We start from the raw sequence: 15,508 nt of genomic DNA on the forward strand, positions 1-15,508 counted from the left end.
CAATATCACGGCGGGAGACACCAGATGTTGTCTCCACATATTGTACGGGGAATCAAACTCAGGTCTTTGGATTGAAGGGCGAACTCTATAACCACAAGTCTAAACCATGGCCCATTATTTAACTGCGCAGAACACAGGATGTGAAGTAGTGACTATTCAAACGTGCATATAACATTCAGACTAATAACATATTGGGGTCCCTTCACTGCTTTTAGACATTTATTCGTTAAGGGCTTTTTTCATACATGTGTAAACCAAGAAAATCAACTGGCATTATCAGCTTTGTGAAAATGTAAAACAAACACAGGAGTCCAAATCCTTTTGTAAAAGTATTTCATATTCTGGAATGGTAAAATGAAAATTACACCAAAGCATGTAAAATAACCCACTAAAATTAACATTTGATATTTCGTATGCTTGAGTCAACAATATTGAATATTAGCTGTTAGTACTAAACATGTCATGGTTGTTAATTAATTAGGACCTAAACAACCCCAATACGTTCACCCACTGTTCATGAACAATCTTCACTGTCGGATCCACAGAGAGAAATAGAGGGGTTTTGTAATTTGTTTCATATGTGAAACTGAGACTTTGTAAGTGTGTAATTGCAGTGATATTTAATTGCTATATTGACATCTTGTATGTAAATGGCTCGAACAAGCTGGGACTACCAATTGTGTATAACTCAGTCCCCTTTAAAGACGTATTCGTATACCCCAAATTTGCTGCACCCTCCGAAGAAGTAGCTTTACGAAGGTACGCTTAAAAAGTCTCTCATATGGGCGTTGACAATGTCTGGACAGTCCATTTGCACCCAATGACTGGAATCATCCACATATTTAATGGTCAGAGAGTCAGTGAACTTCCCTGCCAGTGGTGCAAGTCCTTTTTCCAACGCCCCGTCCTGGCACCCCCAGATCAGAAGGGTAGGGGCAGTTATCTTCTTCTGGCGTGGTGGCACGGTGCGTGTGACTGCCCGGATGTAGTTGATGGGGCCGGTAAAGCTGCCTGGAAGTGAAAAGGGCGTATGCATAATTATATATTATTTATTAATTATTAAACAACGAATGATTTTAATTTCTGTTTATTAGGCAACATGGTGAAAGTGTGGTATGATCGAGCGCAATGGCATTAACGCCCCCGAGATCAATCTCATTAAAATCATATCTTTCACTCCAATATCATACCCCTTTTTGTAAAGATCAGCGGAGTGGTCCCAAGAAGGTCGCGTTAGGTGAACTTTCTAATCCGACCATCAGCGTAAAGGTTCCATCGTTCTCGGTACGTGTGAGCGAAGCATTCAGACCAGACTTATCTCAAGGTCAAAACATTAAGCTGCGTCATTTTATTGCTATGGATATGCTATACACCCTGTCGTTTTTCAGCGACATAGAATCTACACCCAAAGGGGAGTAGGATCAAAGTGAAATTAGTGTTCTGTTTGGATTTTCATTTATACAAATCGAAATTTCTGAATTGAGTTGAATTGTTTAAAAGGCAGACATTTGAACCCATGCATTCTTTCTTTCGGTTGCGCGGTCAAAATTCTGAGGGTTCACCTAACTCGACCTTCTGAGGGCATGTCCTCAGAGAGGTATCGTATCAGAGTAAAGATCTGACTTAGATGAGATTGAGTTGGGTTTCATTTCTTTGAATGTAAAAGTGCCTCTTACCTAATGTTGGGAAGGCAAACTTATAAGCCTCTATTTCATCCGGCGAGAACCTCGTACAGCGAACCCCCATGATGCTGCCCGTGAGAGCGACTTCCAGCATCTTCCTGTCCCGGATACAGAAGTACAGTTCCGGCAACAGGGGAACGTAGAAGAAGAACATGTACCTACGAGAGTGAAGAAAAACGTGACCAGACTGGAGGGGCATGTTCTTTGAAATATTGAAATTTTTATACAAAACTGTGACTAAAAAATCAAATTATTTTTAACCCATATTATTACATGCATCAGAATAACATACATGTTTGTGCACCACTGAGGACGTACCAAGACTTCTTGAACTGGGCCATGTGTGTGGCGACGTATTTCGTGAAGGACAGAGGGTGCGGGCAGTTCATGATGATCAGCTTGTCCACCAGCTCAGGGTAGATTCCGGCCACTGTCCACGCTGCAGCGCCGCCCCAGTCATGGCCCACCAGCACACACGACTTGTAGCCTAGTCATATATCAACATGCATCATCATGGTCCACCAACATACAGGACTTGTAGCCTAGTCATATATCAACATGCAACATCATGGTCCACCAACACACAGGACTTGTAGCCTAGTCATATAACAACATGCAACATCATGGTCCACCAACATACAGGACTTGTAGCCTGCAATCACACATCAACATCATGGTCCACCAACATACAGGACTTGTAGCCTGCAATCACACATCAACATGCATCATCATGGTCCACCAACACACACGACTTGTAGCCTAGTCATATATCAACATGCAACATCATGGTCCACCAACATACAGGACTTGTAGCCTGCAATCACACATCAACATACAAGTTCGTGGCCCACCAACACACACATACACGACTTGTAGCCTGAAGTCACATATCAACATGCCGGTCACACATTTCATACAAGATCATGACGACCAGTTTCTGTCTTTGAAGAGTGAATGAAATATATAGTCCGCTTGATCCACTGTGCATGTACTCCACTTTCATGCACACACCATCGTTAATACTTCACAGGTTGTGTATACACTACTTCCATCCATCACCCTGAAAACATTGAGTCGATATCCGGTGTAGTCGGTATTTTGATGGGGGATAAATACAAAACCTGTGAATTAACGATGGAAACAGACAAGTCAAGTATAGTTTAAACGAGTGAGTGAGTAGTGAGTGAGTATGGTTTTACGCCGCTTTTAGCAATATTCCAGCAATATCACGGCGGGGGACACCAGAAATGGGCTTCACGCATTGTACCCATGTGGGGAATCGAACCTGTATCTTCGGCGTGACGAGCAAACGCTTTAACCATTAGGCTACCCCACCGCCCCTTTTAAACGAGTGAGCGAGTGTACTGGGCTTAACACGCTTTCAAAAGTACTTCAGTCGTATCACAGGATATCAGATTACTGTGTCAGCTGATCAACCCACGATTGTCTGGCACGTCCAAGGACGCGACTCTGCAGAGTGCAATGCGGCGCCTCAGACGACTGAGCCACCCGTGTCCTCCTTTCAAATATCTGACAATCGTGCAGGTCTACTCTTTTCAGCAATGGCTTGGATACAATTTTCCAACCTACCTAAAGCTGGTATGAGCTGTTTGATGTCATTGGCTAATTCACCAACGTTGTAGCTGTTGACTCCAGAGGGCGCGTCCGACTCCGAATACCCACGTTGGTCGATGGCAACCACTCTGGGCAGAAAGTACAGTTTAGCAAGAGAGAGAGAGAAAAGTTGCGAGCATCATTTAATATTTAGTTGAGCTGTGACTTGCTACCATGACGATATAGTTGGCAGTACAAACTATCCATAAACATACAGTTATCAGTATCTTGTACATTAACTTGGTGAGTCACGGAGTGAGTTGGGTTGGGATTTAAGACGACTGGAACATGGTTTCGGGTAAACCACGGTGTGTCAGAAAATTAACACTGGTTGGGTGCTGATAAACCTCTTTTGAATTCGAACCATCGACGTGCGGATCCTGACACCCGAGGAAAGGAACTTATCAGGAGTTGCAGAGCCTTTCAGAGACTTTCAAGAAAGATAAACAAAGGAACTATTGTTGAACCAATATAATTCATTGAAGAATGGTTTGTTTGTTTGTTGTTTAACGCCGCACTCAGCAATATTCCAGCTATATGACGGCAGTCTGTTAATAATCGAGTCTGGACCAGACAATCCAGTGATTAATATCATGGCATCGATCCACGCAATTGGGATTGATGACAAGCATCAACCAAGTCAGCGAGCCTGACCACCCGATCCCGTTAGTCGCCTTTTACGACAAGCAGAGTCACCTTTTACGTCAAGCATGGGTTGCTGAAGACCTATTCTACCCCGGAATCTTCACGGGTCTCTTGAAGAATGCTTGAAGCGGACGTGTTCCGTTCGTAGTCAGGGGAGCCCACCTGTAGTCTTTCTTGAACTCTCTAATCTGATAACGCCACGAAAACCAGAACTCAGGAAAGCCATGTACCATCAACATCAACGGCTTGTCCTCGTCCCCGGCAGCGACATAGTGGAGGCGGACGTGCTGTTAGGGGAGATAACTCTTTGTTTATGGGTCATAAGTTTATCCAGCTGTAAGTGGCAACATAAGTATGTTGACGTGCTGTAATCAATGAAAGACATTGTTTATGATGGCATGCAAAGTTGTTCTGTATATTTTTTTTAGAATTGTCGTATATAAACTTTGCAAATACAACTGTATTATTAATGAAGTGTCTTAATGAAGAAAGCGAGCAGTAATACAGCTATTTCACTGCAAACTGTAAATGTCTGGACAAATCAAACTGGTTGTTCGTTAAACGACATATGCCTCGCATTGAGCAACTGTTTACATTGGAAATAAAATATAACTGAGTTCCTTACCATTAAAGACAATCTCACAGTATTAATGTCCTTGTAAATATGTCATTGTTCTTATCCAATTTTGTTTTTATGTTCCTAATTCAATTCCCAATTCATTTCATTTATCTTCATTGTAGATCATTAGTAAATAGTCTTGCCTTTCGGTTTGTCAGAGTAGCTGGTCATCGATCGAATAAAAGATCTAACACCTTCACTCACATATACTTCATACTGTTCCAAACTTGACATGATTATATCCTTAAAAGTTTAATACCCGTGAAGATCCGGGGTAGAATAGGTCTTCACCAACCCATGCTTGCCAAAAAAGGCGACTACTGTTGTCGTAAGAGGCGACTAACGGGATCGGGTGGTCAGGCTCCCTAACTTGGGTGATGCATGTCATCGTATCCCAATTGCGTGGATAGCTGCTCATGGTGTCTTTCCCTAGATTGTCTGGTCCAGACTCGCTTATTTACAGACCGCCGCCATATAGCTGGAATATTGCGGCGTTAAACAAAAAACAAACAAAAACGTTTAATATATTTTCTGTCACGTAAAAGAGAATTGTTGAATTTCCCAGAACCTGTTCCCTTCACCACACTAGAAAACGTTTTAAAGGACAAGAAATGAGAGAATGGTCAGAATTAATGATTGGTAGAATATCGCAAGTAGTGACTGATATAATCTGTCACACAGACCCTGATACAAATATATCCATTGCAGCCCATGCAAATATATAATGTTTGGCAAGTCTAGATTACTGCAGTATGAAGAGAGTCTCCGGGTGCCTTTTTATTGTATTCTTATTAAGATCATTTAAAAAAATTATTCTGTAGGATATGATCATTACAGAGACTGGATGTAAGTCTAGGACTGATATTAAATAATGTGAAATCAGAAAAAAAGGTCAAGTCGGCCTTGCTTTGTATAGTTTTAGGCTGACGCTATGTGTACTGTTTTATAGCATATAATAATTACGGTCTTTCAAATCCAATAAGTCTACCGTAAACATGACGTTTCATTGCTACATCAAGTTTAAACATCCCGCCACAACCACTCACCTCAAGATGCACGTAGTTGTGCGTGCCCAAAGCTGGGTCACGCAGACAGTCCGGCATGTCGCGCCTCTTCCATGAAATCCTCCCACGAGATTTCACGATGACAATAATCATACGTATCAGCACGAAAAGTGACAGGAAGCATCCTATCGAACAGGCAATGGCAGTCGTGACGCACTCTCTCAGCCCCATGTCTTTTCGCTGTGGTTGACTCAGGCCCCTCGTAGCCAACCTCTCAGTTGTAACTGTAACCGGGACAGGATTTCACGCCGAAATCGGATTACATTGTCAGTTATCACTTCAAGGAGCTCTGTTATCATACATGACGTGGTCAGGCGCATGTAAGGTGGACATGTGGTCAAAGGTCAAGGATATTGTATACACGCTTCTCTCTGTTGGAACAGAGACGATCTGTTCAAACATGTCAAGGCGGTTTTCATACACACATGAATTAATACCTTTGTAGTTATAACAGTTATTTCTGAGATGGAAACCGGCGTTTCTATGAAAACATCTTGCGAGGGAGTTAACAAGCAATTATCCTTTACGGATCAGAGACATACTCTGGACTGATACAACATGTACAATGTTGCCATTGTCAGAATGCGGACCTCGGAGAAGACAATGCACATGCGGCAGTCAGTCCGCAAATATTTTAGGTGCGCTTTGAACAGCCGCGCGGCACAGCGCTTGGTGGAAATTTTGTTTTGTTTGTTTGTTGTTTAACGCCGCACTCAGCAATATTCCAGGCATATGACGGCGGTCTGTAAATAATCGAGTCTGGGCTAGACAATCTAGGGATAGACATCATGAGCATCGATCCACGAGATACGATGACATGCATCAACCTTTTAAGTCAGCGAGCCTGACCACCCGATCCCGTTTGTCGCCTCTTACGACAAGCATAGTTGCCTTTTATGGCAATCCTTGCAAATACGACTGTGCTTTTCTGAATCTGACAGTCGTAGACAATGTTTCAGCCATACATACGACACTTATCATCATGTTTAGAACACTATGACGACAAGCATTGGTTCCTGGTGACTCTTTCTAAACGAAAGTCCCAACAAGGGACATGGCTAAATTAGATCACATACCTATCAATGATTTGTCAATATGAAGCATTCTGCATTTGCGGTTGAGCCAACATACAGACCAGACCGGTATTACATATAAGAAGTATGACGTGTGTATTTGGAATTGGCAGTCGATAGCCTGGGTGCTAAGGAAATGGAGTTACGTCCCTTAGTGCGTCATCTGCTGGGATACCTCACATTTGGGAATGTCTTACAAACAAGGTGAAAATGTATTGCATTCACTTGCTAGTAGATAAATTTTACAATTTTACATTGTTTGCTTGTTGTAAGAGGCGACAAACGGGATCTGTGGTCAGGCTCGCTGACTTGTTTGATACATGCCATTATATCCCAATTTTACTCCACACTAAGCAATATTCCAGCTTTATGATGGCGGTCTGTAAATAATCGAGTCTGGACCAGACAATCCAGTGATTGACATCATGAACATCGATCCAGGCAATTGGCATCTACGACGTGCATCAACAATGTCAGCGAGCCTGACCACCCGATCCCATTAGTCGCCTTTTACGACAAGCATAGTCGCTTCACACATTGTACCCATATGAGGAATCAAACCTGCGACTCAGTATAACAAGCAAGTGGCCTACCCACTAGGGTGTCCCAAGGCCACCTTCATAAATAACAAAAAAACAGTTTTCAGCATGTTTGATTTTTATTTTTCTTCAATGCAACAAAACAATATTATGTTACTTGTACAATCATTAGTTGTCTTGTATGGCCACTCAAGAAGCCTAACTGAACAGCTGTAGACACAATGGGACAAGTGTAGACGAAGTAGAACAATATGCACACCAGATACAACATTATGTGAAGAATGACAAACTGACCTACCAGACAGTCCCTATAACTATACAGCTGACCTTACCAAGCACTGACACTATCACCTTGGGGTCACTGAAACATCAGAAATATTCAGAACTAATATTTATCAAGGTCCCTTTTAAAAATGTCACTGGCTGCAAGCTCAGTTAGTGAACGTTTTAATCCCTTTGTATACTATGTGAATTATGGGAATAAAAATAATCAGAATTTTATGACATGGTTTGAATTTCTTCCAATGTTATTTTATGCTGTAATAGTAAAAATGATGATGCATATTAAAGGCCAATGACAAATTTGTAAGATCTTGAAACTTTAATATAGTGATATTTAACTTTTTTGAAGACATGTTTACATATGACTGACTACTAGCCTTTTCTAGTCCAGTTTTGAACTTCTTATGTGATCATTAGAAGAGACGTATGACTAAAAGATGCAGATTTTACATAATTCTGGAGACAATAAGGCCTATCATAAGTTAATCTTTTTATCTAATTTGTTACCTACATCTTAGCTCAGAAACTTGCTCATGTATATTTTATGTGTATGAATATAACATAATTGTCATGTAAACCTAAAATAGGAGTGTTTCGACACATTATATTATTATTGTTTCCATTCCAAAACATTCTATTGTTGAATATGTAACAATTTCAAAAAAATTCCCTTATTTCTTAAATGATCAGTTAAGTCTTCTTTTGACTCTTATAATACAATTTTTGTGATATATAACATATCTCTTAGGTGTAACAGATAACAAATTGTGTTTATGACACTGGACTATTTCTCAGTATAACTGACATTGTTGGCTTATCACAGATAACAAAAGATACATGTTGGCCATTTCAGATTTGGTCTTAACAAACGAAGACAGAATGTAGTGAAACACAAAGCTGATAAAAACGTACAAACCCTACAAAAACAAAATAAAGCATCTGTTGGTACTTTGATTGTTCCAAGATTTCAATATAGACCTTAAAATCAGAGGTATTGACTGCAAAATTATATACATCAGTGCTGAGGCATAAACTAGGGGTATAAATCCTGATAACATTTAATGAAGTATTTGAGTTGATTCTGACTCTTCATAGATCTACTAGATAGCACCAACAAATGTAAAATCTGTATTCTGCGAGGATCCATTAGAAATTAGTAATCACCATCAGCTACTGCTCAGACTTTCAGAACAAACATATAACAAGACAAACATAAAAAATTAAATTAGAACAGAAAGTTGCTAAGGCATTCCCAACAAATATCCTGTTACAATATAAAATTATCACATAAGCACATACTGAAGTCATTATTACAGTTTGCCGACTTTATTTCACTTTATGTAAGACGAACTTGCAAAGGTTGGAAAAGCCATAGGTATATAAATTCATCAAAGTTACATGATGTGTCCTTGAAAAGCAAATTTGCCATGTGATGCCATGTATTGTTGATTGGTAAAGTTCTAAACACATAAAGCTTGACTGTGATGTACCTAGTCTAATTATGATAGTAGCCCAATTTGGACAGTGCCCAGCATGACTGCAAGACCTTTGACAAACTCAGGGAATGGTGTAAGTCTATTAACAAGGATCCCATTCAAATTCCATGGGTTCTGTTCCTGTCCAAAGAAGGGATAACAATTAACCAGACTTCTGAAACTAAACAAAATTTAACAACATAAAAACATCATAGATTGAAATCTATGTAAGGAATCCATTGATGGCACTGTTTACACTTACAAAGGTTAATCTTTGGCTATGCTGTGAAACCCCATTAACCTGGGTGGTACTGTTAGCAGTGAGATTAACAATTTTCTAAGTTAACAAAATCACCAGAACGAAGAAATATTCTTTGTATTCTGTCCTCTTAATGTAATCACCCAAAAGGATGGGTATCCATACAAATAGATTCATGAATGACCATATTTCATTGTATTTACTATCCAATCCCTAATAAAACAGAAACAATGAAAAAGCATTTGAAGTACAAAGAATGTCTATTGTAAAGCATATTCAAACTTCAATTAAAACTCTGCAGTTTTTATATCAAAGATGTGTATATTCAACAAGGATCAATATGTCAGAACCCAATGAAATTAGTTAAACAATGAGTTGTTCTCAGCCTATGAAGTCATAGGCTGTAGCGCCATGTCGGGGCACTGGGTCCAGGGCGTACATCGTTGGAAGTGTCTAACACACTGCTGCTGCTGCAGCACTATCGTCTCACTGGTCAACACGCACAAGCTCCTTGTGTTGACCGTTCTCTGTCCAACAGGGAACACACATTGGGATTACCATTGCACATACTCATAATATGCAACACATCCTGTCACTGAACACACTTTATCCAATCACGGCCATTGTTTCATCAGCCAATCAGATTTGGATTTCACTATCCAATGAAAGTGTCTGGAGAAAGGTTAGAGAATGATAACACTGCAATATCAGTTTCTCCACTAAATACCCGCTGATCACAGAGTATTATGACCTCAATGTAATGAAATCAACAACATCCAAACGTCAGTCACTTCTCCACAATGGGCTAGTCTTGTCATTCAAAATATCAAACATAACAAAAGACATTCTATTTTTGTGTAGATGTAGAACTGACTGTGACAATGGTGAAATGGGAATCACAATTATCTACAATATGCAACAATTGTCCAACTTGTCTATCATGGTATTTGGCAGCTGTCGAGCAACTGTTGTCACCATACTGATTGACCAATCAGAACAGAGCAGGACAAGCCCCGCCCATTGAGCACTTCTCACATGTTTCAAACATCAGATCTCAACACTGAATGTTATCTTCGGCTGATTCTTCTTATTGAGGGTTTCTGAGACTTGTCTCTGCGATGCTTTCCACATGTACGACAACACTTGGCACGTACATATGCCTTGTCACAGTGCTTCAGCTTCTTCAACATTTTGCACACTCGATAGCTCATTTCATTAGATTCACAGGTAATGGAATAGGCTGGAACGGAATAAAAAATCAAAAATAATAATTATATTTCATATTATATATCTATTTAATTATTCCCAAATTTCCAGCCGGCAGTAGTTTTGTTTAACGCCACTCTCAGCAATATTTCAGCTAAGTAAGGATACCATATGTGGAAGTAAAATTCTTTATTACAATTAGGAGCGACATTTCGGTGTAGGTACTAACACCGTTATCAAGCAAGTGAAAATATTTCAGCTGTATTATTGTGACCTGCAAATGATCATTTGATGATATGCAGTCATACGATGGTGCATTAAAGTGCCTCTTACAACTTGCCCAGTGTGCTGGGAACTATTCTAACCCCATGGGGCTATTGGTAGGAAAACATTATGTGTTCATCATTCTTAATTATATATTGTAAAACAACAACCTCTGAGGAGTGAAAAACAGGACATCTACTGAGGCAAGTGTGACAAATAGATACAACCTGAGGGGAGGATGGGGAGGGGGTTCCAAGGATAAGGGGGAGGGGCATGGTATAGTGGAGGGGGGGGGGGGGGGGGGGGGCAAAGCAGGATGATGGGGGGAGAGTGCAAAAAAGGGAATGGGTAGACAATGCATATGAGGGATGGCTGGATGAGGGGGTGGAATGGAAAACCAGGGGGGAGGATGAGAGATTAGGGTAAGGCAGTGTTTTACATGACAGACAAATGTACATCCAGTACGCACAAATGGAGAGAAGGGATGCAGAAAAAAATATACTGCTTGCCCAGGGATGCACATTGATATTCATTGTATACCGGTACACAAGAGTAGTTGTGGGTTTCTGTTATTTCACCCATCAATCATGACCACTGTCCACACGATCATTAAAGTAAAGTAATTATCAAAATGTACAGTACACAACATTTCTTTACTTTACAGGAACCTCATATTGCCTGCAAGGACCCATACAATTTATCATTGGGGATCCCTTGGACCCCCACTTTTGTAAGTCAAGGAAAAACCTTGGTAAGGGGTGGAGGCTTGGAGATGAGGGGAGGAACGGAGGATGAGGGGGAGGGAAGGACTTGAGGAAGAGAGATGTGGGGTTGGGGGAGTGCTTAGGAGAGGGTGGAGGATGATAGTGATAGATGAGGGGAGGGGGACAGATGACGGACCGGTGTGGAGTAACACAATATGTATGTTCTTCCTCATGTCAACAGAACTTATCTCGTCCACTGCTCAAAAATATACAAAAGTCGTAGAAGGAGTAGAGAGGTTTCATACCAGCATTCTCCACCGGGCAGGAGTCTGTGTTGCAGGATTCCTGTTGTTTTGGTTTGAGACTAGCATCACATCCATTTGCAGACTGCTGGGATGTGAGGTTGACGCACTGCACCAGACGCACCTGCTGCCCACCCCCACACGTCTGCGAACACTGCAACAACAAGCACACCGTCTGTACTTCATGTATCTCTGTGCTTAGTTGGTAGGTTTGTTGTTTAACGCCGCACTCAGCAATATTCCAGCTATATGACGGCGGTCTGTAAATAATCAAGTCTGGACCAGACAATCCTGTGATTAATATCATGAGCATCGATCCTAGCATTTGGGATCGATGACATGCATCAACCAAGTCACCCGTTAGTTGCCTTTTACGACAAGCAGAGTCGCCTTTTACGGCAAACATGGGTTGCTGAAGACTTCTGTGCTTAGTGATGACACAGATCATGATGGTTACATCATCATAACACAAGCTATGGTGATGAAGGGGTCCAGAGAATTAATCGTAATATATATATAGCCATCAGGCTGTGATGTCTTGCAGTGGCTGGAATTAAATGTCCTTAAAGGTTGCTCCCATAGTATTTGAATCTAGGGAACCAGGGGCTTTCAGAATTATTGCAATGACAAGAACCTTGGACTTCCATGTTTAATTTCAAACACTGACTGCATTTATCAAATTTCCAAGTCACCAAAACCATACCAACATCTTTTCATCACCTCAAACAACAAGAGATCAATGCTTGGGACTAATTCTGAATCCAACCCATGATACACTAAATTGATTACTCATAACATGGACATGTCATTATTGTGAAATATCCCTGTCAAAGTTCAACAATATATTATCAATAATATTATATAATTTTGATGTACTGTATTTGACGTAATAAACGCCCAGGGCACTATCAAAATTAATTCAGGGTGCATATAACACACGAGTGCGAATTATACACGAATAAATAATTCTTGTGTACATTGATCAATCGGAAGGGGTGCTAATTGGGATTTTTCACTAGCCAATATATTAGCAAATATTGCCGTGGGCTCTTATTAGAGCGGGATACTTATTACGTATAATATAGTATCCTAAAAAGAGTTGTATTTTTTCTAAAAATGAATGTATGGGTCAATGAAATAAGTTCAAATGATCGTCATATTGTGTTTGGTGGCATCTTCATAGTGATACATCTGCAAGCCAAACAAATAAAGTCTTGATTCGTGGTCACCAAGTTCTAAATGACTTGCAAATTGTAAGCTGCATCACCCACCTGACTCCAGTCTCCATTGACCCAGGAGATACAGGCCTGTAGTTTACACTCCCGAGTTTTGGGAGGTTTCTCTCGCGGATCACACTTGTTGGGCGTCTGACAATACACATGTCGGCTCTGGATAGCATAGCCACAGGTTGCTGAACACTGTTACAAGAAATAAATGCATCATAATGATAAGTCATGGGGATATGTTTTATAAAGTAAATTCATAAGAACAGCACTCATAGAGAATAGCATCTTTGACTCCTTTTCTTATTCTTTCAAGATTTACGGTGAACTGGTGCTTAATTTGTCTGAAGAAGGACCCTGTAGGATTTTCAAGATGTTTGGTTGTGTTCATTTTTTGTAAACAAATTCAAACTTCTACCTCACACTTTTTATGCTCTTAACATAAGCAATGGTGAATTTAGCCTTAAAACAGCATCACTCTACATCTATCCTGTTCTGTCTTGACATATGATTGTCATGTAAACAGCTACAAGTCAATCAAGACATATAGTCAATATCATCATGCTTATTAATTTTCAGTTAATAATAAATTCATATGATCACAGTTGCTTTTGTTCTTAATTATAAGTTTTCCTTCAATAGTCTCCTGTGACCTCACAAAAAAGAACCCATAGCATTATATACATTGTAGACACTAACACTGGTCTGCCTGGTCAAGTCCAGTACCAGGAAATAAATCCGGGCAGGTGGTCTAGTGTTATTTTGGGCTAAGACGAATTAGTCTAAGTTCGTATGACTTTTAAAATCAGAGATAGATCGACTAAACAACCCAGTGTGGTACAGTGGATTACTTTCTTGACTGGTTCCTCATTCCAATCACACATGCCCACTTGTTGTATGAACATGATCAAGTATCCGTGATTTGAAACCTTTCTTGATCAGCATAATTGTGTCTTTAGAGATCTAACAGGACTAGGAGACTTTTCTATGCCCTTGTCCTTTGGACCATTGACAAATTTGGGTCAATGTCAAACACTGTGGGTGAGTGAGTTGGGTTTAAAGCTGCTTTTAACAGTACTCCAGTTATATCACGGAGTGCCAGCTCAATGTGGCAGGAAAGCCCAAAGTGATGCAGGTCTCAGACATTTACCACTTTGGTGAAACCCATGAGCACAGGTATGGTGCTGACAAACCTAAAAATATAATCAAGGCGAACCGGGATTCAAACCCACAATCATAGGTTTCTGGCATGCCCAAGGGAAGCTACTCTTCAAACACTGTGACATGGGAAGAATATTGTTACTTCCTACCTGATTCCAGTGAGTTGTTTGCCACCGGAGACATGGCATACGATGACAGTCTTCTTTGATTGTGGGTTTCAGGGTTATATCGCAATATGCTACTGGTATTTCTCGGCCTGTTTTAACCTCCACACAGTACACCTTCCTCATCTTGGTGCCGCCTCCACAGTGACGGGAACACTGCAAGACAGGGTAGATAGACTTCACAAGTATGTACATAGCAAGCGTGTGAGTTAGTGAATTGGGTTTAAGTTATATCACAGCATATTGGCTTCATGTGGGAGGAAAAAAACAAAGTCATGCAAGTGTTTGACATTTAACACTTTGGTGAAAACCATGAGCACAGGTCTGGTGCTGACAAACCTAAAAATATAATCAGGTCACATTGGGATTCAAATCTATGAAAGGTTTCAGGTAAAGCCCAAGGAGTGCTACTCATCTAATAGTGAGATGACTGGGCAACCAGTGCCCCTTACAGAATTGAAGTGGTCCTAGATTCAGTATATTGCTGGGAAAGTTAGGGAGTTAAATAATGCAGTTGATACTGATTTTTAAAAACTATATTTGGGGTTTATTTTATTAGATATCAACATTCATAGAGAACCTTGCCTGAGTAAATTTGATATATATCATATCAACATGAGTCAATAAATGCCAAGGAGTTTCAAACTTTTATCGATGAGTATCACAGTCCAAAACACATTAAGATTGCTCATTGATGCTGAGGAGAGGGTAGCCAAGTGGTAAAAGTGTTCACTTGGCAAATCTGAGGCCTAGGTTCGATTTCCCACATGGGTTCAACGTGTCATGCCTTTTTCTGACGCTGACTTAGTTGATGCATGTCATTGTATCCTAATTACGTAGATTAAGGCTCATGACAAAACAAACAAACAAACTCACTCACTCACCTTACACCACTCACTCACTGACCCACATTGCTCCTCTCACTGACCAACCTTGCTCCTCTCACTGACCCACCTTGCTCCTCTCACTGACCCACCTTGCCTCACTCACTGACCCACCTTGCCTCACTCACTGACCCACCTTGCCTCACTCACTGACCCACCTTGCCTCACTCACTGACCCACCTTGCCTCACTCACTGACTCACCTTGCCTCACTCACTGACCCACCTTGCCTCACTCACTGACCCACCTTGCCTCACTCACTGACCCACCTTGCCTCACTCACTGACCCACCTTGCCTCACTCACTGACCCACCTTGCCTCACTCACTGACCCACCATGCCTCACTCAC

The 15,508-nt window shown here is 40.8% G+C and overlaps 2 protein-coding genes across 2 annotated transcripts in view; both read right to left on the reverse strand.

Moving 5' to 3' along the window:
- Positions 1-240: 240 nt before the first annotated feature.
- LOC139467047 (epoxide hydrolase 4-like) lies at positions 241-5,877 on the reverse strand. Its single transcript, XM_071248762.1, has 6 exons — positions 5,607-5,877; positions 4,104-4,228; positions 3,273-3,385; positions 2,001-2,169; positions 1,677-1,840; positions 241-1,011 (listed from the first exon to the last, which is right to left on the reverse strand). The coding sequence occupies exons 1-6, from the start codon at positions 5,793-5,795 to the stop codon at positions 752-754; spliced, it is 1,020 nt and encodes a 339-aa protein (XP_071104863.1). The 5' UTR covers positions 5,796-5,877; the 3' UTR covers positions 241-751.
- A 1,852-nt stretch (positions 5,878-7,729) lies between these two features.
- Positions 7,730-15,508, reverse strand: part of LOC139453297 (A disintegrin and metalloproteinase with thrombospondin motifs 12-like) — a 139,045-nt gene continuing 131,266 nt past the window's right edge. Inside the window, exons 22-25 of the mRNA XM_071235138.1 lie at positions 14,262-14,432; positions 13,000-13,146; positions 11,732-11,882; positions 7,730-10,492 (exon numbers count right to left, since the gene is read on the reverse strand). Coding sequence (XP_071091239.1) covers positions 10,320-10,492; positions 11,732-11,882; positions 13,000-13,146; positions 14,262-14,432 — 642 coding nt within the window. The 3' untranslated portion in view covers positions 7,730-10,319. The remainder of the gene's footprint in view (positions 10,493-11,731; positions 11,883-12,999; positions 13,147-14,261; positions 14,433-15,508) is intronic.

Source organism: Haliotis cracherodii, unplaced genomic scaffold (genome assembly GCF_022045235.1).
Source record: "Haliotis cracherodii isolate W230 unplaced genomic scaffold, xgHalCrac1.p SCAF_1, whole genome shotgun sequence".
Lineage (NCBI taxonomy): Eukaryota > Metazoa > Mollusca > Gastropoda > Lepetellida > Haliotidae > Haliotis > Haliotis cracherodii.